Source organism: Callospermophilus lateralis, chromosome 12 (genome assembly GCF_048772815.1).
Source record: "Callospermophilus lateralis isolate mCalLat2 chromosome 12, mCalLat2.hap1, whole genome shotgun sequence".
NCBI classification, from domain to species: domain Eukaryota; kingdom Metazoa; phylum Chordata; class Mammalia; order Rodentia; family Sciuridae; genus Callospermophilus; species Callospermophilus lateralis.
The window spans coordinates 83,630,951-83,656,067 of NC_135316.1; the positions used below are offsets into that span (position 1 = coordinate 83,630,951).

A 25,117-nucleotide genomic window follows, 5' to 3' on the forward strand; every position below is an offset into this window, starting at 1 on the left:
CAAAAAGACACAAGTCATGAATTTCCACATGTCTGTTGGAAAAAAGGGTTCAACAGTTTCCTGCCTCTTCAGTGGAGAGCTTGAATTCCTCCACCTCCAAACAGCTTGAGCTCTTTGAACTACTTGAACTCATTTTTTTTTATTTCTGTGAGGAATATATAATGTTAGTATCTGTCAGATCAGGCTGGGCAGGCAGCAACCAAAGTTGGCAGATTTAAAAGGGCCGCTGAACAGGCTTTATTGAGATATCACTCCCGGGCGGAACTCGATCAGACCCACAGAGGGGACAGGGGAAGGGTCTGAGGAGAAACCGCATGGAAGCTCGACCAGACTGGACTTTTAAGGAGCTTACAGCAGAAAGGGAAGGGCTTGGGACAGGAAAAGGTGTCTCTAGGGTCCCTTGCCCCCTTGGAGCTGGTCTGGGGAGTTGGCTGAACACCAGGATTGGCCAGGGGGTCCTGCTGATTGACAGGCGTTAGTCAGGAGATCTGGCTGATTGAAAGGCATTTCCGCCAGCATCTGATTGATGTTCAAAGCAGCACGGGCTGCTTTGTTCTAAGTTGCCACTAAGTCGCCACCAAGTTGCTGTCACGGACCTAACAGTATCTACTAACAGATTGCAAAATAAACATTCTATTACTCAAGTGAGCAAGCCTCTAAGCTTAGCAATCTCTTTGGCCTTAAAAAATAGGGAGAAAAGTAAATCAGTAGTTGAAAACTAATAACAACTTGATTTCTTGAATATGACCCTTTTTTTCTGGGAGGGTGGTATGTGTTTAGAAAATCATTCAGCCATCTTCATTCAGCAGACACCTAGAAAGCATTCCAGAAATCTGGCAAAGACATGTTGAAAAATTTCCAGAAAATTTTTCATTTGCAATCTGAACCAGTACCAAGAAATAAAACACATAAACATATAAGGTTTTTATATATAGTCAGATAATAAAAGAGTTCCTATGTTGTACAAATATTTCCCTGTATTTAATTAAGCAAAAAAAATAGTTTTGATTGATTAGATATGATGATCACAAAGAAATCCAATGCAAATCCTCTTCAGGAGCTCTTGTCAAGTCCTATCTTGCCATGCCAACCCTAGGAGAAGAGAAAGAATTGAAGGCGCTTGCAGGATTCTTGGAGTCACTTTATCTTAACAGACTCTGTGTTCCTTCTTTTTGCCTACATGGCAAGGTTTTCCCTGATATCACGGAAGTTTCTGGTGTATTTAGAGTATCCAGAGCTATAAGAATTGAGCTAAGCAAATCAAAGATCAGATAACCTTCTTCAATTGCAGACATTCAGGTATGTTTGGAAGGAGGCACAGAGGGGTTTCAGTCCCTAAAACCATTCATAATTTTTTTTTAACATTTTAAAAATAAAAGTCTTAAAGCAATGTAGAATGGAAGAATACCTCCCAGAAGTCAAAGAAACCTGACTTCCTAATAGTGGTAGAGTTTGTTCAGGACAATTACTTTTCCCTAGGCAAGAAATCATGATAAAAGGTGAGTACACAAGGCCCCTGCTGATGCTGGAACTTGTGAAGTTAAAGCTTCTTTATAGAAGTTAGAGTTTCCGCTCCTGAGAGCCAATCTCAAGCCAGCCACACTGAAGGCTTATTCTTCACCTTTCCAAAAGAAGCCAGAGAAGATGAATTAGACTGAGAGCATTTGCAGACTCTAATGCTCTTGTCTCAAGAAGAGTTACTAGAGATTATTGTCTTGTTAGGCCAACATGGAGGCACTTTGGCCAACCCTTACAAATTCTGGTGCTTTCTAATTATCTGAATCACTTCTCTGGTCCCCAGCCTTGCATTTCAGTTGAGAACCTCTTGGGAGTTAGTGGTAGGAAGAGGCTCCACAACTTCCAAAAGCTTGGGATGCTCGTGCGCTCGTGTATGCATGCAGCCTCACTGAGAAATACCACAAGCGCCTGATGGGAACAATCTGTCCTAAATGAAAGGGGAGAATAAAGAACTACTCTGCCTCATGGAAAACTTGAGTCAAAACAATCGGGTCAGAAACTATTTGGCTGCAAGAGTGTATATTTTCTTTTTTCTTTTTCTTTGATATTGATTGGAGTGGGGGGATTGTAATTATTTTTTCTTTTTAAGTACTATTAGGAATATGGGTGTAGAAATTAACCTTTATATTCCTGAGGAGTTTCCTATTCAATTGCAACTGGACTTTTCAGTTTCTGTGGTGCAAATGTGGGTGCATGTAAGAGATGAGTGTGAAAGGGTTGTTTACAATATTTTCTGAATTTGTATAAGCCATGTATGTAGGCAAGGAAGCATAATTCCAGGCAGAAATTAAACACTGAGATTATTTTCATCCATGCCACACTGACAGACATGTTCCAGTAGTTTCAAGTTTAAATAAAAGCACATAGTGTCTTCTATATGCTTCACCTATGGAATGAATAGCTGGCAGCTGTGTTAAATTGGCTTGCCCGAGATCATGCCCCTCTGCAGACCCCATTCCCACATTGTGACGGCATAAAATGATGGAAGTCTATTTCTTGTTCACATTCTATTTCAGAAGCTCATCTGCTGTGGCTCTTTCCCTGTGTCATCAAGCTCAAGGGATAGCCTCAACCTAAGACATGCTAGCTTCGTGATAAAGGGACAAGAGGCTGGCTCAAGTAGGAGTTGGCCCGTGAAATTAGCAGAAGTTACTTATGTTCACATTTCATTGGGAAAATTGGGTCCTGTGGCCAAGCCTGATATCAGTGGGGTGAGAATTATTTGCCTCCCAGTCAGAGGAGAGCTGTGAGTCATATGGGTACTACAAAGAGTAGGGGATTATTGGAAACACATAAGAAAAAAACATATGTTTAAGAAAAAGACACATTTTAAAATTATAAATGTAATAATTAATTTATAATATGGTCAATGTATATAAGATAATTTATTTCTATATTTACATATGTATGACCCACACCCTACATTATACAATATATTTCATACACCCACACACACATAATTTTCCCAACTAGGCTGAAAAAGAATGATTAAAAAGAATGATTAAAAGAATGATTAAAAAAAGAATGATTAAAAACTAGGAAAAAGCCTACTTCTCGGTTAGCTTGCTCCTCTTTCACTCTAATAGAAATTATTTTAAGTGATTAGATTTGCTGAGTCCAACTCATAGAAGATATCTGAAGGCCTGAGAAGTAAGACTAATGTTAAGAATTGTTGAAAGTATATTACGTCTTAGTGTGTCTGTGACTCTTGCTTTGGAGAGAAAAATATGCATTCCCCATCATGCATCTCTGTCTTGACTGAATACAATTATGTGTCATCGTGAAATATGCATATATGTCTCTTCCAGATTTCTTCTTCCTATGGTTATATGCTTGCTGACAATAAGATATTCTGTTATGCATCAAGAAAAACAATGCTTTAAATTATGGAGAAATAAGATGGCTGTTTATAAGTTGGCTCGATATTCTGAATATTCAGTAGTTGATAATATTAAATTTATTCTATGCAAATCAAAACCACCCTAAGATACCATCTCACTCCAGTAAGATTGGCAGCCATTATGAAGTCAAACAACAACAAGTGCTGGCAAGGATGTGGGGAAAAGGGTACACTTGTACATTGCTGGTGGGACTGCAAATTGGAGCGCCCAATTTGGAAAGCAGTATGGAGATTTCTTGGAAAGCTGGAAATGGAACCACCATTTGACCCAGCTATTCCCCTTCTCGGGCTATTCCCTAAAGACCTAAAAAGAGCATACTACAGGGACACTGCTACATCGATGTTCATAGCAGCACAATTCACAATAGCAAGACTGTGGAACCAACCTAGATGCCCTTCAATAGACGAATGGATAAAAAAAAAAAAATGTGGCATTTATACACAATGGAGTATTACTCTGCATTAAAAAATGACAAAATCATAGAATTTGCAGGGAAATGGATGGCATCAGAGCAGATTATGCTAAGTGAAGCTAGCCAATCCCTAAAAAACAAATGCCAAATGTCTTCTTTGATATAAGGAGAGTAACTAAGAACAGAGTAGGAAGGAAAAGCATGAGAAGAAGATTAACATTAAACAGGGATGAGAGGTGGGAGGGAAAGGGAGAGAGAAGGGAAATTGCATGGAAATGGAAGGAGACCCTCAGGGTTATACAAAATTACATACAAGAGGAAGTAAGGGGAAAGGGAAAAATAAAAAACAAGGGGGAGAAATGAATTACAGTAGATGGGGTAGAGAGAGAAGAGGGGAGGGGAGGGGAGGGGGGATAGTAGAGAATAGGAAAGGCAGCAGAATACAACAGACACTAGTATGGCAATATGTAAATCAGTGGGTGTGTAACCTATGTGATTCTTCAATCTGTATACGGGGTGAAAATGGGAGTTCATAACCCATTTGAATCAAAATGTGAGATATGATATATCAAGAACTATGTAATGTTTTGAACAACCAACAATAAAAATTATTAAAAAAATTAAATTTATTCTAAATAACCTGCATTTTAGCTCCTTTTAGGAACTTAGAAAGAATGGAAAAGATATGCTATGCATGTTAGGAAAAAAAATATACTTAGCATACATTTAAAACTTACTCAGGCCTTTTAACATCAAAACAAAAGATATCTAATTCAAAAAATGCAAAAAAAAAATTAAAAAAAAAACATATCCTGACATCAGGCCATGGAATCTAAATTAAAGTCCGTTACTGTGAAAAGGCCAATGCTCCACCCTATACCTGTAATTAAGGTTATGAAACTGGGAAGAACGATCGTAGTATAAGGTTCTGTGTAATAGTAATGACTGCACCATTCATAGCCTTACATATATAGGATGGATACCCTGGCGTTGACTTCACGAAACTGGCCTAGGTATGGCCAAAGAAATATATCTCCAATAAACAGGGACTTCTCCTGAGAAATTCCCTCTGAAGACAAAGGATTCATTGCCTTAAGCAGAACATTAATAATGAAGCTAACTCATCCATATGAATTATCGTAAACCAACAACTATGAACTTGTTGAAATTTTAATACCTTTGATATACTTTAATAGTGGTAATTGCATCCACTGCAGACATCTTGTGGTGGCTGAGTCACCCTGCAATGCTCATACCTGTCATCTTTCACGAATAGGGTGCCCACCAAGTTAACCTGCTCAAATGAAAAAACAAAACACTCTTCCTAAGCCTACTTTTCTAAATCACATGAAGATCATGCTATCTCCCCTCCCCAAACCCACTTCTCTTGAGTACTTTTAATGAACATTTAAGAAAAAGACCTACTTAAATTGGAGCCGGTTTGTCCTTGAAAATTCAAGATTTGTAAAAACAACATATGCCTGTATGTGCTTGCATAAACTTACACAGTAAAGCAGACTCCTTCTAGCCAACTAAATGTCTTATGATAATAAATTTTAATTTGGTCCTGATTTGAATTTTTGGTCATTTAGAATACCCAATACCTTTGGGTTATCTGTGGAAGAATGTATTTGCTATGCAGAGAATAATATAAACCAAAATGTACTTAAAATGCTCAGCTAGGAGAACACACTGTTCTGAAGCATGCCAGAAGCACCAGTTTAAAAATACAATGAGATTGTAACTTGAGACACAGCTTGCAAACCTGGCCTGCAAATTTTCTGTGCTCAATATAATTCCTTACTTGACTGAGGTCCGCCTGAGCTCTGTGCATTCAACTGTTCATATCCAAAATCACTAAATTAACAATTCTTGAAAGAATTCTTGAAAGAAACAGGGTGTAAATCTCTAACTCACATGGACTTCCAGCCTTCTGCACTGAGAAGGTCTTGCTGAAGTATTTTTTCTTGGCTCCCTTCATGTTACATCCTCCCAGCAGTAAAATTCAACTTGGCGTTATTCAAAAATCAAATATTTAAAAAATAAGCATCATTCCCAAAACAAAGTAAATTTTCTTTTTTTTATAAACAATGTCATTGTATGGGAAAATATTCACGATGTATAATTATGTAAAAAAAAAAAGCAGTCAACCTAAGATATTATTACCATATTACCACTTTGACAACATGCATCAAATTATGTGTTAGTAATGGGACAAGAGTTTATTTTTTCCTTTTATTGTGACTTTCAGAATTTTCTTTTATAAGCTTTTAAAATTGAACATGTATAATTAAGAAACATGATAATGCTTTGTAAAAACATATCATTGGACCGGGTATGTTTCCGTAGTGGCTTTGTTCTCATGCCCATAGGAACGTCCCCTCCCTCAGGCTCCAGTGAGTTAGCCTCTCTTACCAGGTCTGTCTTGTAATAAAGGTAATGTCATTTTCTGAGCAACTGCTGTCAATCAGGTTCACATTTTATTCTAAACAACTGGCTGTCAATCAGATAAGAATTTAAATTGAATACAGCAAATTTGCTCCTAGGTTTAGGTAAAAGCAACTGAGGCAAAACAGTGACTTTGCCTCAAGTGGAATGGCAGACAGGTGGCAGGAAATTGTGCCTAGCACCAACCACCTACTGAATTTGTGAGTAAACCAAATGAAAAGGATTGCTTGGTTTTTGTGCAGATCAAGCCACCAAGTGAAAAACTGTGTGTCCTCCTTTCAACCAGTTGATTTCATTCCCAAATGACTGTTGACTTAAGGTCCCAAAGCTCCTTAATCTTCATAGACTAAAGGCAGAGAGATGCTGCTTAGAGAAGCAGGACATTCTCAGGTGGGTAGTGGTTATAGGATCAGGTATATGGTGGGGGGCAAGAGCTCTCACCCCCTCTTAAACCATACAAAAGATGTTCCTCACATAGAGAGGTTCTATTATCAGGAGAAGCAGGGAAGAATGTTGAGCAGGCAAAAACTTCTGTTGAAATGCTGTCATAATAACCAACCAAATGAATAGCATTTTCCCCAGCAAAGTACAATTGTCCCCTCTCCTTACCCACAATTTCACTTTCCACAATTTCAGTTACTCAGAGTCAACCTCAGTTAGAAAATGTTAAATGGAAAGTGCCATAAATAAACAATTCATTTGTTTAAAATTGTACACTATCCTGCAGGATGATGAAATCTCATACTGTCCTATATCATCTCGTTCTGTCCCCCTTGGGATATGAATTGGCCTCTTGTCCAAGTATAACCATGCTATATATAAGCTACCTACCTGTTAGTTGCTTAGTAGGCATCTCAGTTATTAGATCAAAAACCATAGTATATGCCATGTTTGATATAGGGTTTCTGGCATTCACTGGAAGTCTTAGGCCATATTCCCATGTATAAGGGAGAACTACTATAGCACAGTAACATTCATAAAGATCTGCAGGCTCCTTTGTCCAGTGGCATTCTCTAGTTCCACTCCATAACTCAGGTTTTCAGCAAGACAGTTTCAATGAGTTGATGCTCTGCCTTATAACCCCGGAGCTACTACAGGGCTGGTAATGGTTAAATGGAAAACAAATTAAATTGTTAAAATGTGATTTTAATAGCTCTTAGTGCTTTTATGTAATATGATGCTGGCTAACAAGAGCACATTAAAAAAGGAGATTTTCATACTTTTCTCCTCAAATGTCATTTAAATCTCATTAGGGAAATCTTCGTGAAATGATGACACTGGCAATATGATTCCTTTTTAATTTTCCTGTATGGGCCACTATAACAGGCCTGGGGAAAACATTAGTGTTTGGCTGATAGGTGTTAATAGGGACTTTAGGGTATCAATAGAAATTGCAAGAGCCTCCAACTCAATTTCATATGCAAGATCAAATTTGAGAGTGGTTAATTGTGCCAGGTAATTTTGTTTGTTTGCTTCATCACTGACCAGTAAATAAGATTTGTTTTGCCTTCAACTGAGACAAGAGGTCTTTGTAAGGTAGCATATAGTTGGGTCTTATAAGGGAATGGGAAAGATGGCATGTGTTTGAGGGGCGCTTCGTAAATAGACGGTAATTAAGTGTGGGAGCAATGTGGCTCAAGGAGCTCACGTGTGGGGGAGTGTTTTAGAGTTACTCTTGCCAATTTATTTTCAGACCTAAAAGATAAATGCCTACTCATTTAAAAAACAAACAAAAAACAAGTCCATTGAGCAATTGATTTATCCGGGTTCTGGTGAAGATTTAGTTATTCATATTTGTATATGAATAAGATTTTAAGATTTCAATTCGTTATCAATGTTGCTTTTATTTGGGGAAAAAATGAAATGAAATTATCATTTCATTTTAAATTGAAAAACCCCAGCCTCTCCCTGTCTAGCCTCAGTCCCATCCCACTGCCCAACCAGAGTTTTCAGCTCCTAAAGTTTTTCTGGAAGGACCCCTGGCTGTCCACTTCTCCCCACCTTGTCATCCCTCCCATCCCCAGCCTGGTGGAGTGCATACTGATTCCTGTTCTCACTTCCTAATCTCCTTTGAGCTTCTGTGTTGTATAACCCCTATTTTCTGGGTCCCCTTCATTTGTTCTTCATGGCCTGGCTCTCTCAAATTCTCTTGTTTAACACTACATTTTTATCATAGTAAAAGTGATAATTAAATAGAAAAAGACAAAGAATGGATGTAATTTAAATAGAAAATACAAAATTCTGTGCTTCTCTCTAAAGTTTGCTGTCACATAATCAAATTTAAAGCATGTCTAGAAATTAGATATTTTCTCATTATTACCCACTGTATCATATTGAAGCGGAAAGCAAATCTCAAGCTTGAAAATTTATAGGGCATCAATTTATCTATGACTCAGTAGAGACTCACTACATTTTCTAAGTGTAACAAATAGAAGGTGCCTTTTCTAGTCACTGTGAAATAGTCTGTGATTATCAGAGTAAAAGCCTTCACATAAGGATTCTCAAATGAGTACTGAATAGAACCTGCAGGCAATACATGAATTGCCCTGTGCACCTTCCAAAGGGAAAGCACAGGTTAGCCAGTGCAGCATTATGTAGCCAAAGCTCTGGTTTGAACAGCCTTTGTGAAACAGAGACCCTCCTCTTAGTAAAAATATTTTCCAAAGCTTTTATTTCCAACTTGGTACCCCAGGTATTTCTGAAACATGTATGTGGCAGGAATGAGAACATGTTAGATCTGTGCTGGTCACACATCAGGGATAGAACTCAGATTTAGAAATTGTCAGTCCCTGGGGTGACAACAGATTAAGGAATGCCAAAGGAACAAACTCTTTGGGGCAGGAATCACCAAAGGCTCTCTTCCCTGAATTTACTGACAAATTTCAATCTAGGTCTAACCAGATCAGTGGGTCAGAGATATAACTTTTGCTCTTTGTTTTAGGGAGTAAGAACTAGACTTTGGTCTATTTTCCTAACATACATACCAAATGTCTTTGCATATCAAACATTATACTATACTGAGCTTTCACCATAGAGGTACAGTCTCAAGCCCATGGCCAATGTTAGTGCAGATGGATTCTGCACAGTGATCCTAAGAAGGCCCTGGACTCTCCAGCTTTGGCTCTGGGGAAACCAAACATCACAGTAAATGGAAATGCACTGACCTGAGGTGGGCCCATCCCAACAGCAGAAGAAGCTCCTTGGTAGAGACCTGTTACAATCAGCTGTTTGATTTTGTTTGGAGAAACTGGACTTTTGACAGATGAATTTATTTTCCCTCAGAGTCATGTTTATTTAACAGAGTTATGGCTGAGAAATGATCCAGGATTCATAAGGTCGAACGGTGACCTGATTCACACACTGGACTCCTCCCATCTCACACCACAGCTTTCCCAGACAGGTGGTCGGGTGGTCCTTTGGGTGACCCTTCAATGGTTGCCTGAAGGATATAACATTTTGGGCTTGGCCCCCAGAGATTCTAGTAGCCCCATCAAACTCAAATCTCCATTTTCTTTTCCATGCCGCACGCACTCTGAGCTGGAAATCATTCAGTTGTGCTTGATGAATGAACATCTTGTTAAAATGCATTGGGAATTAAGGTCATCAGTGAAATTAAAGGAATAATAATACCTTGGATTTTTGTAATACCTCCCTTCATGAGAAAAATACATTTTCACAGACTACCCAGTTATGGTCTTTCATTATTCCAAGAGTGAAAGAATAAAGGAATGTTGAATAAATACCCTTAACCTTATCTTGGAAACTCAAACAAAGCCATTAAAAAGAGGATCATAAAGAAGTCTTCCTTCTTCCTACCTACTCCCCTGGTTTCCTGGTGTGTAAATAAGGTATTTTTCCCTGCCTGAAATTCAACCTTTATGTTCTGTCTCCTGTGGTTTTGTTATTACCTCCATACTTATGGATCTACAGTGAAGATAACTTTATATAACAAGGTCCTTTATGTTGCCTGTTCATTTTACGCCCATTTTGGGATGGGGCGACTTATACAGAATTACCTGAGAACAATTTTGCCTTGTAACAACTTGCACAAAGCTCACTAGCATCTTCTCAATGAAGGAGACAGAGTGCTGGGGTGTGCCTGTTGAACTCACAATTTTCTTTTTCTCTTATTTTTCAGAAATTGAGGCAAAGGAAGCATGTGACTGGCTGCGGGCTGCTGGGTTCCCACAATATGCACAGTTATACGAAGGTACGCTCAGCCCTTCTCTTTGTTCTTTACAAAGAGAATAAAATTCAAAATGAACCATATGGATCGTTTTATTTTCCAGGTCTTTTACTGTTTTGCTTTGCTTTCTTGTCCTCTCAGCTTTTGCAATGCTCAAGGCTTGTCCTGATACCAACTTAGAAATGAGGATCTCTTTCCAAGCCCAGTTTCTTTCTGCTTCCCACTCCAATGCTCATCTCTTTACCAGAAACCCCCACATCTGTTTTCCTTCCAGGGTTTTGCCATCAGCAGCTTTTCCGTACCTTTTTCCTGGCTTGTTCTCTGCCATGCTCATTTTCTTAAAACTTCAATAAATCAGTTGTTAAAACTTCTTAGAAGTCTCAGAATTAGTTGGTTTGTAATTTCTTTTATTTCTGTTCACCTCTACATATATAAAAAAAATAACCACAGCTTTTAACTTCTTCTCGAATGGTCCTTATTCAAAGTGTATTTGTAAGGAACCCAGCAATGAACAGATGGCATAGTCGAGCTCATCTGCAAAGGATTATTGCTAATGGGTTCATTACAAAGGTGTGGACAGGATATGGAATCCATGAGGAGCAGTGCAACAGAGCTGTCATACCAAACCCAAAGCAGGAAAGGAGAGGTGCCAGAGCCCAGGGGAGAGGAGACTAGAAGAGACTCTTGGGAGCACACAGCTGGCCCTGGGCAGCCTTTACTGTCAAGAACCAGAGGATAACTATCCTGACCTTAAGCTCCTCTTTCAGACTCCAGTCAGGGCTTCTCACTGATCAAACATGAAAGGAAGCCAGAGGGCACGGGTCCCCTGGGATGTCATATATCCCAATAGGGCACAAAGCAGGGCACAGAGAAACAGAAATGGAGGGTAGTCTGCAGGACTACCCAGAGGTACCCAGCACACTAAACATTGCTGACTTCTCTCCTGATGGCATGAAATTTATGTAGAATGAAAATAATCAACAAAATTAATTTTTACTTAGAGGCAACTTTATCCCTTCATCTGGAAGCTCAGTTTTATATTAAAAAGCAGAGCATTTTACTTCTCCCACTTAAATTCTGAAAAGATAAAGGAGAGCTTATTTCTGCATGTGTTTGTGATCTAGGATCTCTGGTAAAAGTTTTCATAGAATTGTCACCTTTTAGACAAGGAACAATCTTCTAAGGTTTAAATGGTTTGTGCAATTCTCCCTCACTCCCATTTTCACCAGTTTACTAATGAGGAATGAGAAGCTTAAGGTTGAGCTTAAATGGCATTTCCAAAGAGGAAGCTGTCAGAACTAAAATCCTTGATCCTTAATGAGCATATTTTCCATAATGTACAATCTCTTATAAACTTAAAATACAATGAGATTTAAATGTTAAAGATTCCATAAATATCTAAGAGGTAAGATAGCTTAGCTCCTAAGTTACATGTGCCTCTCTGATTTGGTTTAAGACACTTGTATAGACTAAATGTAACAAGACCAAGTACTTCTATAAGGCTATGTGTCAAGTATTCTTCAGAGCACATTACTTATATTATATGTTAATATTCACAACACTGCCATGAGGTGGATATTATAATTATCATCATCACCATTTTATAGATGAGGAAACAGAGGCCCAAAGAAAGGTAAGTATCTTGCCCCCAGTTTCATAGCTAAGAAGTAATCAGAACTCAAAGCCAGGACCACTGTGGTCAGTATCTACTCCTTACTACAACACACTTGCTGATAGAATGAGACAAGTCTTCATTCTGGGACCATCTGGAATTTAAACACATTATTATTATTCTTATTTTTTTTTTGACAGAAGAGAAATTGTTTCTGTTTCCAGTGCACACTGAGATTTAGATACCATTAGATTTATCATGACTGACAAGGTATAAACAGTACAGAATATAAGATGAAAAAGAATGAACCAACATTGTTAAAATTGATGATGATCTCTATGCCCAATGATCTCCTGATTTTTACCTACATCAATAAGTTGACTAAAATTAATTCCATGTTTCTGAAGATTATCATTGACCTCCAAAGCTGGCATGGATTGTCTGTTGGAGAAAAGTCATGTTATTGAAATTTTTCCTTCTCTTTTGATAGAATCAATTGTTTGAGCATTTTACTCGCACTTCAAAGTGACTCATGATTTTGCTACAAAAGAAAACATTTGAGTCCATTGAACTTTGGGTATTTTGGGAAATGTCCTTTTTGAAGGAAAAAAGAAAATCTGCCATACTAAGCATTCCATGAATCATTAGGACAGAAGTCAGTGACCTACACTTTAGGAGGCTGGTGAGAGAATAAAAGCTCTCCTCCAAGCCCTAATCGGCCTCAGGATGTCTATAATAAGGATAAGCTATAAAAATGTAGGCACTTAGTATTTAATTCTACCCAAGGTCAAGCACTTGATTATTCTCATATTTCACATTTATTTTGTACTCTCAAAAGCATTCACTGTGATAAAAATTATCTGCTATATTAAACAACACCAACAGTGGTAATTGATCCTAACTGCTATTAAATTCTGTGGCTTGTACAGACCTTAGTGACCCGAATATGTTGGTACCCATTCAGATAAAACAAGGCACATGAACCTCTTTGTCTCTCCCTTTTTCTCCCTCAGATTCACAATTTCCCATCAACATTGTGGGTGTCAAGAATGATCATGATTTTCTTGAAAAGGACCTTGTAGAACCTCTTTGCAGGTAAATCATGTGAAGTGGTTTTCTTTCTTTCTATTGGTCAGCCTCCAGTAGGTATACTAAATTGAGGAACAAGTTTAACAATTCAGTAAATATGTATTATGTACTTATTATCCCTATTATGTTTTGGACAAGATCAAGTTTCTGAGTATATTACAGTGAGCATGATCAATTCATGTTTTCATGGAACTTAAATTCTGGTAGGAAACCGGAGACACTGGATTAGGAAAAAGGAAGAGAAGAGAGAAAGAAGGGGAAAGGTTATTTCAGAATGTGTTAAATGCTATTAAAAGTAAAATAGGGCCAGGCGTATTGGTGCACACCTGTAATCCCAGTGGCTCCCGAGGCTAAGACAGGAAGATTGTAAGTTCAAAGCCAGCCTCAGCAATTTAGCGAGGCACTACACTAGTGAGATCCTGTCTCTAAACAAAATAGGGCTAGGGATGTGGCTCACTGGGAGAGTGCACCTAAATTCAATCCCCAGTACCACCACCCCCCAAAAAGTAAAATAGGATGAGGATATAAGCATAAGTTGGAAGACATAGATGAGTTAGTGGGAGGAAACGATAGGGGTGGCCGTAGCATGAGAGGTCAGGAAAGGCTCTAGAAACCTCCATGAGTTTGTCACACTTGACTATATATTCTTTTTTGAAAAGTCAATTGATTATTCTGAAATTAGAAAATCTAAAGCCAAATAATTATATCATCAGCAAACCAGCATATTGAAGATTTTGCAGTGTGATAGATGCTATAGAAGACAAAGATGTATGTGTGAATAATTCTCTCCTCTTAAACACTTTATAGTGGAATTGGAGAAACCTAGTGAAATAAATGAGGTATGAATACATGAACAAATAAGTAACATTACTGTTTGGGTACTAAAGCATTCAATATAATCTATATTCTGCATAAGAGGAGATCTTTGTCTGTAAGTCTCTGAAATTTCCTAATGAAGGCACTGGAGAAAGGTCAGAGTTGGAGGTGAAGTGAAGTGGTTTTCTTTCTTTCTATTGGTCAATAAGTTATTTTGTTATTAGTTATTGTGCAATAAGTTATTTCACTAAGGTAGTATAGCTTGTTACAAGTTGGAAAGCACCTTAAATCCAATATCAGTGACCTTCAGTGCAGGGTTCTTTCTAGTACATTCTGCATTAGCATACAAAAGATGGTAGTGTGAGGGGAAAATAATGATGACCAAAGCTTGTCAACATTAGGAGAAACCAATGCACATTAGAAGTATGTAAAATCATCTTATTTTTAGGATTGCTAAATCTTCTGACATAAATATTTTTGTGATAACAAGTCAGTCACTTCATGGTTCCTATGTGAAATTAGATTTGTATTTAAAAATATCCTTGAATGTTCAAGAAAGCAATACTGTGAGTTTGCTCAAGTTCAAGATAACAATCTGGTCAGGTAGAAGAGCTAAGAACTCTTCATAAATTTGAACCAGAACAGGAACAGGCTATTTGAACTAGAAAACAAATAAGCACAAAATGCCATTTTTGAGAGTTTGAGAGTTGAATGGATGATTTGGTTGTGATTCTTTAAATGTAATGAATTGGAAAAGTGTCTTTTTCTGTCTTCTTGTTAAAGGCACCCGCCATGCAGGAGCATATTCCTCTTCAGAAGCATTCATTTCACTCAGTACTGTTCAGCCAGTACCTCATCCTGAGTGTTTCCTCTTATTGTTCACTGAGCATGTTAATTGCTAGTTGGCACTGAAAAAAAAAAAAAGAAAGAAAGAAAGAAAAGTTTTATTTTTTTAAGTTATATTACATTACCTTTTTCTCATTAAATTTTTTAATGTTTTTCTTAAATTTCTTTATTTGTTCTTTTTAATTATACATGGCAGTAGAGTGTATTTTATATCATACATACATGGAGTGTTTTCCTTAAATTGAAGTATGGTATATATATAAAGTGAAATTCACTATTTTTAGTGCACATTTTTTTTTTGAGTTTTGACAAATGCCTACAGTCATATAAAACCACCACCACTGTGTAGACACAGAACAGCTCCATCACCCCCCAGTACCCTGGTTCTAATTGTCAACTTCTACCCCTACTTCCAATCTCGGCAACTACTGATTTATTTTTTTCTGCCTATAGCTTTCCCTTTACCAGAGTATCATACAAAGGAAATTAAAACAGTATGTAGCCTTTTTAGCCTGTCTTCTTTCCCTTGGAATAATGCATTTAAGATTCACTCATGTTGTTATGTTGTTTAGTAGTTCATTCTGTTTCATTTCTGAGTGTATGGATATACCACAGTTTGTTTATCTATTCACCAGTTGAAGTATATTTGGGTATATGTGCCCCTGAGAGTTGTACCCAACTCAATTTTATGTTGCCCACTGCCTGGTTCCTGCTGTGGTCATCAGGCATGGAGGGACTTTCTACCAGTTCCTAAGGGCTCCACAGTGGGAACTATATCTTCTTCATTTGTATATTTTGGGTGCTTGGTATTTTATGTCCTTGTACTGAGCAGGATGTCAATAAATATTAAGTTGAACTAGAACTCAGAAGAAAGTTAAGTTCCCAAATTATTGTATTGGTTCTTCCTGTTAGAGAATATCATGATGATACATTATTCATTTTCTCCTTATTTATGTGTCTGTCTATCCTTTCATCAATTTGACATGATGATTTGGATGATTATAAAGGCATTCTGAGCATTCATATTCAAGTTTTTGAGTGAGCATAAGTTTTCATTTCTTTTGAATAAAATCTTAGGAATGAAACTGTGGGGGCCATATGACAAATCTGTTGTTAACTCAAGAAACCAGTAAATATTTCCAAAGTTACCCTACTCTTCTGTATTTCCACTAACAATACATGAGAGTTATAATTGTGCTATACTTCATTATTGTCAGTTTTTGTTTTGTTTTTAGACTTTCTTACAGATTTCTAATATTATTGCATTGATTTTAATTTACATTACATATGTATTTTACATTTTCATAATGACTAATAATATTGAATATCTTTTCATATACTTATTTGACATCTATCTTCTTTGTAAAATAATTTTTAAAACTTTTGCCCGTTTTTAATTGTACTGTTTGTTTTCTATTGTTGACTTTTGATAGATTGTTGTCCTAGATACAAATCCTTTGTCAGATATGTTTTAAAATGTTTTCTGGGCATGATGGCACATGCCTGTAATCCCATCTACTCTGGAGGTGATCCCAAGTTCAAAGACAGCCTCAGCAACTTAGGAAGGAGATAAGCAACTTAACAAGACTGTATCTCAAAATAAAAAATAAAAGGGGCTGGGGATGTAGTTTAGTGGTTGAGCACCCCTGGGTTCAATCCCTGGGGGAGATATATATGTATATATATTTTAAACTATTATATATACTATATATATAGTGTGTATATACATATATGTTTCAAAACTATTTTCTGCTGGTCCATTTCTTGTCTTTTTAATATCTTAGCAGTATCTTTCATACAATTAACGTTTCCAATTTTGCTAAAGTCTAATTTATCTATTATTTTATGTTTTTAAAGTCTTTGCTTAACATAAGGTCATGATTATTTTTCCTACATTTTCTTTTATATATTTAATAACTTTTGTATTTATACATGATCCATTCTGAGTTGATTAATATGCAAAGTGTGGATCAAGATTCATTTTTTTGCATATTAATATCCAAAATACTCAATTGTTTTAGTTCCATGTTAACTAGACAATGCTCTTTGCTTTGACCATATATGTATGTGTTTCTAGCAGCTCAGATCTGCTCTACTTATTTATGTGTCTATCCTTTCATCAATTTGACATTGCCTTGATTATTTAGCTTTAAATAAGTCTTGGGATTCAATATTGAGTCCTCTAACTTTTGTTTACCTTGCCAGGATGTTTTGGCTATTCTAGTTCCTCTGCATTTCCACATAAATGTTAAAAATAGCTTGTCAGTATCTATTTTAAAAATCTCACTGGGGTTTTGATTTGAATTGTGATGAATCTGTATATTAGTTTGGAAAGAACTGGTACCTTAATATTTACTCTTTTGTTTTAAAAACAGTATATGTCTATTTGTTTAGGTCTCTGCTTTTTCCACCAGTTATTTCTGGTTTTCAGCATATGGTATTACATATACATACTTGATAGTACCTAGGAATTTCTTGATTGTGTTGTAAATAGTACTACCTTTTATCATTTCAATTTCTAGTTGTCTGTTCATAGAATGTATTTTTCATATATTGTCCTTTAATCCTGCAATCTTTCTAGACTCACTCATTACGTCCAGTAGCTTTGTTGTACTTTACTTAGAATTTAATCTCTAAAATGTTAATGAAAGACTGAATTTTAAACCAAGAATAAAAATTCTATAACATATTTTAAAATCAAAATTTCAGGAACAAAGACTGTGCAATTCTGTTCACAGGATGACGTATATGGTTTACTGGGTCAAACATTGAATCTCAAACATGCGGGTGGTAAATCCTTATCTACTCACTGCTGAATATGATCCAAAATGCTTAGAATAAGTTATGGACTTTTCCATCAAAGTCTACACTTTTAAAAAATGTCTTTCAGATGTGTTATGGGAATGAGCCAGTACTATTAATATGAAATCATGTAGACGTATAAAGTTCTGAGTAATAATACTTGTGTTAGCCAGAAAAATCAAGAAGTCTTCTCTTGTAGAACACATGACCCATCAAGACCCAGCTGCAGAAAAATCCATACATCTGTACCCCAAAATACATTACTACATCAACACAAGGGAGGGCAGCAATACTAGACCCTGAAGCGCTCCTAATAAGAGCTCAGCTTGTGTAAAAATTGTTAGAGTGACAGGAGTTTGTTATAATTGGAAGAATTCTTAGGGCAACTATGTCTCCAAAAATATTATGAAGCAAGAAAAACATTTGGCTAGAGGTGTGTGAACTGAAATTCTTGGGCCTCAGGAGCTGTGGGTAGAACAGAGGCCAAAGGAGTAATCACACCCAGGGTGGATCAAAGGGAGCAGATGGAGGAGGTAGACAGATGGAGGTGGCTTGGCCAAAAAGAAGCAGCATGGAGTTTCTTTCCCTTCCTGTGAGTTCCATCAAGACACAGATTTCCTGCCTTGCAAATAGCAGAAAGTAGGCAGAAGATCTCCAGCCCGAGGGGAATGACAGCGCTTTTAAAACTTTGAGATTGATGAGTGGTTAATTAGACACTCACCCACTCAGGATGGTAAGTCATGATTAATGCCAAAAGAGCAGTAAGAGGTTGCAATTTTGTTCATTTTCTTCTTTATGCACTGTAGACACAGAGATGGAGCTGGTCTCCTGTTTTATTTTTAAAGCTTCGTGGGCTGTACAGTTCTCATACACATTTAAAATGCTGAGATACTGCAGAATTGTAGAGAAATCCTAGCCCGAGGGCAGGGTAGCCTTTGCCAGGTACACTAAAGAATACAGGAGAGCTGGAAGTCTTGTATGAATGGTATCAATGACAAGAATTTTTCTTGCCTTTGGTTTTCTGCAAATGTCTCTCCTGTGTCGACAGGCAGCTAATGTGCTAGGTCCCAATATACTGAAGAATTACCACCTTTTTTTGATTGGCTTGGAAATGTATATATATATTTTGTACTAAGGGTACAGCTGGCAGGAGGGGCCAGGACTGGCTCCAAATATATGGATGTGTAGATCTCATTTTCTTTTTTTAATTTTTGCAGCTCTTAATTTTAGTCCCCAGAAACTAGAGAAGTTTTCTGTCTTTGTTAAGGCATGAAGTTCCAGAATGAGAGCTGAGTTTCACTGTGGCTTCAGCAAGGCTAACAGGACCAGTGCACAGTAGACACTCTTAGAAATGTTTATTACTACAATTCATAAGACTGTGCTATTATTTTAGAAACCATAGTTAAAATTCTCTTTGGATGTTTTTGATTGAATCCTTAACTTAAAATTTTTTCTCTTGTAAGCCATGGAAAGCTCATTGCAAATTGAATCTAAGTGAAATGAACGAAACCATAACTCTGTCAGATTGTAGGGATAATCAAGGTATCAAACTGGCTTGAAAAGTTTGTCAACTTTAAGGCAAATTAGAGCAAACCAAAGCTCCAGGATGAAATTTTTTAGAGAATTAACATATTTTATTAGCATTTTGGTATGTTTACAGTGTTCACTCAGGCTGCTAACATAGGCCTTGGATTTCTAAGTGGGTGTTAGTTAAACATTTGCATAATTTGTTTTGTTAATAAATGCTAATTAATTATTTCATTGTAAAATAAGGCCATCCAAAGTGTTCAGTGTTGTTTGATATAACTATGGATTTGGTTAGGACTGTGCGGTGTATTTCTGCCCTTCATATTTAAAGGAGTAATATATAACACTGAGTTTTATATGGAGCAAGGAGGGGCACCTAATGAGAATGATATTTACAGTTCAGCTCTACATGCAAAGGCCCATATTTGATTTGAGTATGTTAAATAACATTAATAATATTAAATAATGCTAGTCTTTATGAATGTTGATAACATTATAAATATTTTCCCTTCTAGAATGTTTATCACAGAAAATGCACAATATTATATATTGTATTATTGTGTCATATAATAATATAGGATGATTATTAATTAGACTAAGTCTTTGGACAAGTCAGTGGGCAAAGAAAACAAGGGATTACTTGATCCTTACAGTACTCTTCCACTTTTAAAATCTTGGGTCTGCAAATAAATACAATTCCCAATGATCAGTTGTTTTATTTCTTTAAAACACTAATAAAATACTCTCTTTGTACCAGGCTCTTCTCTTAAGCAGTTTTACAAATATTTACTCTGAATTCTCCTAGCGACCCTATAAGATAGGCCCTAACATATTCCCATTTTACAGAGAAAGAAACAGGCTATAAAATAATTTGCCCACCAATATCTAGTAAATGCTAGTAGGGATTATCCACAACAACACTGCTAGTAGGAATTATTTCATAAGAACATTGATGTGACTGTTTTGAACATTAAATTTTTGTTCTAAATTAATGTTTAGAAAAGGTCTCTTTATCCTCATCCCCACTCCCACCATGAACCTCACCACTGAGATAGCCTATGCAATATGAGAATAAGCTAGGTGTACAGTCAGGTACAGACCTAGGGGGTCAAAACAGGGAATTTCTCTATACATTATTTTGCATGAAAACATTGATTTTGTGTTTTAAAATAGCCTCTTCTGTGGCCTTTTCTAACAAGATATTCAAGGTGACTTTGTGATTCCAAAACTTTCAGGAAGAATACACAGGAAACTAGGAAATCAGGCAAGAGAGTGAACAAAGAAGGAGTTCATAGCTTTAATATTTAACACTTCTCTCTATATGCATTTTAGGTGTTTGTATTACATTAGCAGTGTTTTTAAAAAATGCCTTGCTTTGCCAGAAAATGGGTAGCATGTAGTGAGGGCCACTATGCACTAAGTTGTGTGCTCCCATTTAGTTGTCACCACAACCTGTGAAGAACAGATGTGGTAGCTACTGTTGTTTAAGCTGGAATGCGGAGATGCCTGTCCCTGAGACAGGGAACATCCACCTCCCTGGCAGGTCCAGGGGGCTGGTGAGTGTTCAAGAAGTGGCCAGAAGGAAAATTAAGAAGAACAGATCTGCTTGGGGGACCAGAGATAGGTGGAGATATCCACAGTACAGTTGAATGGACAGGGACCTCATTAGAGACTGAAATAGTCAGCATTTGAGGGTCTGAAGATTCTGAGAGTAGCAAGGTCACTGGAGATGGGGGCAGGAGAAGAGTAACAGAAGGAGATTGAGACTGGAGAATCCTCATCCACAGGGGAAGGGAAGAAGAGAAGCCCCACTGTGTTATGTCAGTGAATAGAGGCTTCCAAACCCTCCAGTTCCCACTGGGTTGTTTGTGTTTTGCTTTCAGTTCTTGAACCTCTCTCAGAAATGTGTGGCCGTGACCCTTATTTCAACTTGGACTGGTTTTCACTAGTGAAATTACTGGATCAGATGAAGTTGTTGTCTGGTTAAAAAGCTAAGTACACTCCAAAGCAAGCATATGTGAATATTAAATTTGTCTGAAATTCTAAGTCTAAGGAAATCCCATCCCTGCATTTACCTTTGGGCCTCTTTGGTTGTCGTCCTTTACTGATTGGCCAATATAGTTATGCTATTATTTGAAACTTTGATCATTAGTTAGAATATATAACTTAATGTTATTTTCTCATGCAAGTTACGTGACCTTACACAAGGCCTCACCTATGTCCTCTCTTCTGACAACCTAGGCATACTTTTCTTCACACAGCTAACCATGGCCTCCACTTTTCTCCCACATCTCAGCTAATATCCAGGGGCAGTTGTTTGTGGGTTCAAGGTCACTTTTCCTGCTGCAGCCTGAACATTTGGTGAAAGAGCCAGAAGGCAGAACATAGGCATGACATTTCCAGACTGACTCTGCAGTGTCATGATGACAGCCACTTACTGATTTCTTACTACTCATATTTTTTACTTCCCGCAGGCACCATATAGGCCCCCTACTGATGGTCTGTGACTTTCAAAAGGCCCTGCTCTCAGGGATTACATACCAGAGCTGTCTGTTTGGCGTAGCATAACCACTCTGCTCTCCAGAATCAGTGTTTGCTAAACCCCATCAGCACAGAGCCCTTTCTCATGCCCTGTGGCTTACAGCCCAGAGGAGGAGCTGGCCCCTAACTTGCTTGGACTTGTTCACCTTTGATCCCTGGGTCGGTAGTAAGTCTTCAGTGACTTGGTTCCTGAATGTCTTTGAGGGCCCCACCCAGGACACTCCTCGGCAGACCATGCTAGGTCCACTGCCCTGACACAGGAACCCAGGGTGAGAAGTTCAGGCTGCTGGGCTTGACTCAAAATTGTCTCAAAGAGGTGAACTCTTTTGTTCATCTCTTGTTATTTTTCGCATGTCTTTGGCAGAAATTTTAGAACTATCCCAGGAAACTGTCCATGAAATCACCATGAGTGACTTCATGTCCAATCTGAAGTCTGGCAGTTCAAATGTAAAATATGTGTCTAAAATATGATGGAGATTTCTGTGGTTTGCCCAGGCTTCTATGCCCAGTGTGTTTGGGCTCTGTGTTTCTCCCTTTACCCTCCATTCCTGGAACACACTGCTCACAATCCGCAGCCCTCCCACTATGCACTGCCCTCCCTTCCTGTTCTTCTGCAGGATCCCTCCCCTCCTATAGTCCAGGCCATCTTCCCAGAACCTGGTCTTTCTGACTCTCTGACTCTCCCTCCTATGCGCCCCTGAGAGTTGTACCCAACTCAATTTTATGTTGCCCACTGCCTGGTTCCTGCTGTGGTCATCAGGCATGGAGGGACTTTCTACCAGTTCCTAAGGGCTCCACAGTGGGGACTATATCTTCTTCATTTGTAAATTTTGGGTGCTTGGTATTTTATGTCCTTGTACTGAGCAGGATGTCAATAAATATTAAGTTGAACTAGAACTCAGAAGAAAGTTAAGTTCCCAAATTATTGTATTGGTTCTTCCTGTTAGAGAATATCATGATGATACATTATTCATTTTCTCCTCAAAATATCCTAAATCGCTTTCCCTCTGAGCTGAATTCATAGGCAAACATGTGGTGTCCACTGTCTTCCCTTTCAGGGTTCACTCCCATCTTAACCATCCTTTTTATCTGCTCGGTCCACATCCTCTATCTACACTGCCCTCACCAATTGCTACATCTAAAAAGACATTTGTATTCCTCTGTTTGTAATTCTTCTAGCCTAGGTAGCAAGTTTCTCTTATTCATTTCCCTGCTCAAATATTATTTCCTGTGGGAGGTGTTGTCCTTATGCTTTTAGGAATTGAGTTGCTTATTCTCTTACATGTTTATATTCCACATAGAACTAAGAGATCCCCAAGGGCAGAAAACATCTCTTGTTTGTCTGTGTGTTCCCAGAACCTATCCTTTTTCTAGTATAGAACACATACTCTTAAAATGAGACCATTATTTCCCCTTTAGCCATACATCAGCCATCCTAAAGGATTCTGAAGACAACAGTAGAAATTAACAGATTTTGTGGACAATTCTTCTGAAGGTGCAAACTATTTTTTTATATTAACATACAAATCCAGTTTGCTCTAAGCACAAAGAAAACAGCTCTCATCTGTGTTGTGGGTTTTTTCTTTTCCTGGAAAAAGTGGAGTGGGGGAGGAAATAGCCATTTGTTGTGTAGCCTGTGCCAGGTACCTGACACATGCCCTCATTTTCCAGGCCCTCCTAAAATTCTTCTTGGATAGACAGAAGCAGATAAAATCACTGGACAGGAAGAAGTTCTAGCTCATCTGTTACTAATGTGTGGTTCCCTTGAAGAAGTGGTCCTGTTAGAGGCTTTGTTTCCTCATCTGAAAATAAAAGGATCAGTCCAAAAGGTCCCTGGAGTTGGCCAAGCTCTAATGTTTCCTTAGCAAACATTGACTGAATGGATTCACTGTGACCCTGTGCCTTTGATAGGCAGGAGGGATGCAAATAAGATACACATCACAAGCTGTCATGTTCAGTGGTGGAGAATATATCTGTTATTCTGACCACAAAGGTCCACTGCAACTAGTTAGAATAAATCAGTGATCAGACTCATATAAACAAAGTATGTTCTGTTAAAAATGAAAAGCCTGTAATGACTACCATGTGTAATACTTCCTTCTAATACTTCCTTATGGTGTTGGGAAGAAAAATATATCATGGTCTGTGTTTCAAGATAGGCTGTGATCCACTAGATTCAATTAGAAATTTTATAATTGAAATTTTTGTTCATGCGGAACAGTTTTCCAGGCAGCAGTATTAGACCAACTTGGATTACCTAAAGGATTTTGTCTTTCTTAGGATTAAGTTAAATGCAAACAAATTCCTATGCTAAACATTTGTCTGAAGTGCAGGCTGGCCTCACTCACACCAGAATTTCACAGTGGTTTTTATCAGGTGCAATGAATACTTCTGCTATGTGACATTCTTTTACCCATGGGAGCCAGATCAGAAAGAGACAATTTTGTCATATATCTCTGAAATACATGTTTCATTCAGTTTGATTCTTGGAGCAGTTAGCCATTGTTTATTTTGCTTTGTGTGAGGTAAATCACAGGCCATTACTACATTATGCCTGAAATGTGTAAAAAGTTGCAGACTACTTTAAAGAATATTCTCCTCTTAGGCATAAGGCAAGAGTCAGAGGAGATGGATAGTTTGTGTGCATGATTGAGATTGTACCCAGAATGTCTAAGATGTTTTTAATAATGATAATTTTGTTAGTAGGATTGAGAACTAATGAGGAAGTAGACTAAGAACAAAAGATATACACATCACTTTCCATCAGTAATGTCAATGTCCAAGAAACAAAATTATTTTTTAACAATAAAATAAAGATTACATTTTTAAATTGACTACTTTAGAGCAATTAATTTTAGGTTCACAACCAATATGAGTGGCAAGAACAGATCTCCCATTTATCCCTTCCATTATGCATATTTCCACCACTGTCAACATTCTCCACAGAGAGGTACATTTGTTATCATCCATGAACGGACACTGATAAATCATTATCGCCGAAGTTCATAGGTTCGCTCTTAGTGGTTTTATTCTATGAGTTTTAACAAATGTACAATGACATGTATCCACCCTTTTAGTACCATATAGTTTTACTACTAAAAACTCTCTGTGTTCTGCCTGTTCCTCTCTCCTTTTCCCTAATCTCTGGCAATCAGTGATCTTTTCATTGTCTCCCTAGTTTCCCTCTTCCAGAATGTAATATAGCTAGAATCCTATAATATTGGTTCTTGCACTGAATAATATGCATTCAAGTTTCCTCCATGCTTTCCATCACTTAATAGCTCATTTCTTAGTTATTGCTGAATAATAATTTATTGTCCAGCTATACCATAGTTTATCAATTCTCACAACATCTTGATTGCTGTCAATTTTTGGCAATAATGAGTAAAACTGCTATAATACCTTTGTGCAGAATTTTG

At 37.5% G+C, this 25,117-nt stretch overlaps 1 protein-coding gene across 12 annotated transcripts in view; it reads left to right on the forward strand.

Annotated features, from left to right (window-relative positions):
• Positions 1-25,117, forward strand: part of Stard13 (StAR related lipid transfer domain containing 13) — a 481,490-nt gene that overhangs the window by 413,367 nt on the left and 43,006 nt on the right. For all 12 annotated transcript variants that reach the window (XM_076872081.1, XM_076872080.1, XM_076872082.1 and 9 more), the window contains 2 exons: positions 10,418-10,489; positions 13,091-13,172. In XM_076872081.1, the coding sequence (XP_076728196.1) occupies positions 10,418-10,489; positions 13,091-13,172 (154 nt within the window). The remainder of the gene's footprint in view (positions 1-10,417; positions 10,490-13,090; positions 13,173-25,117) is intronic.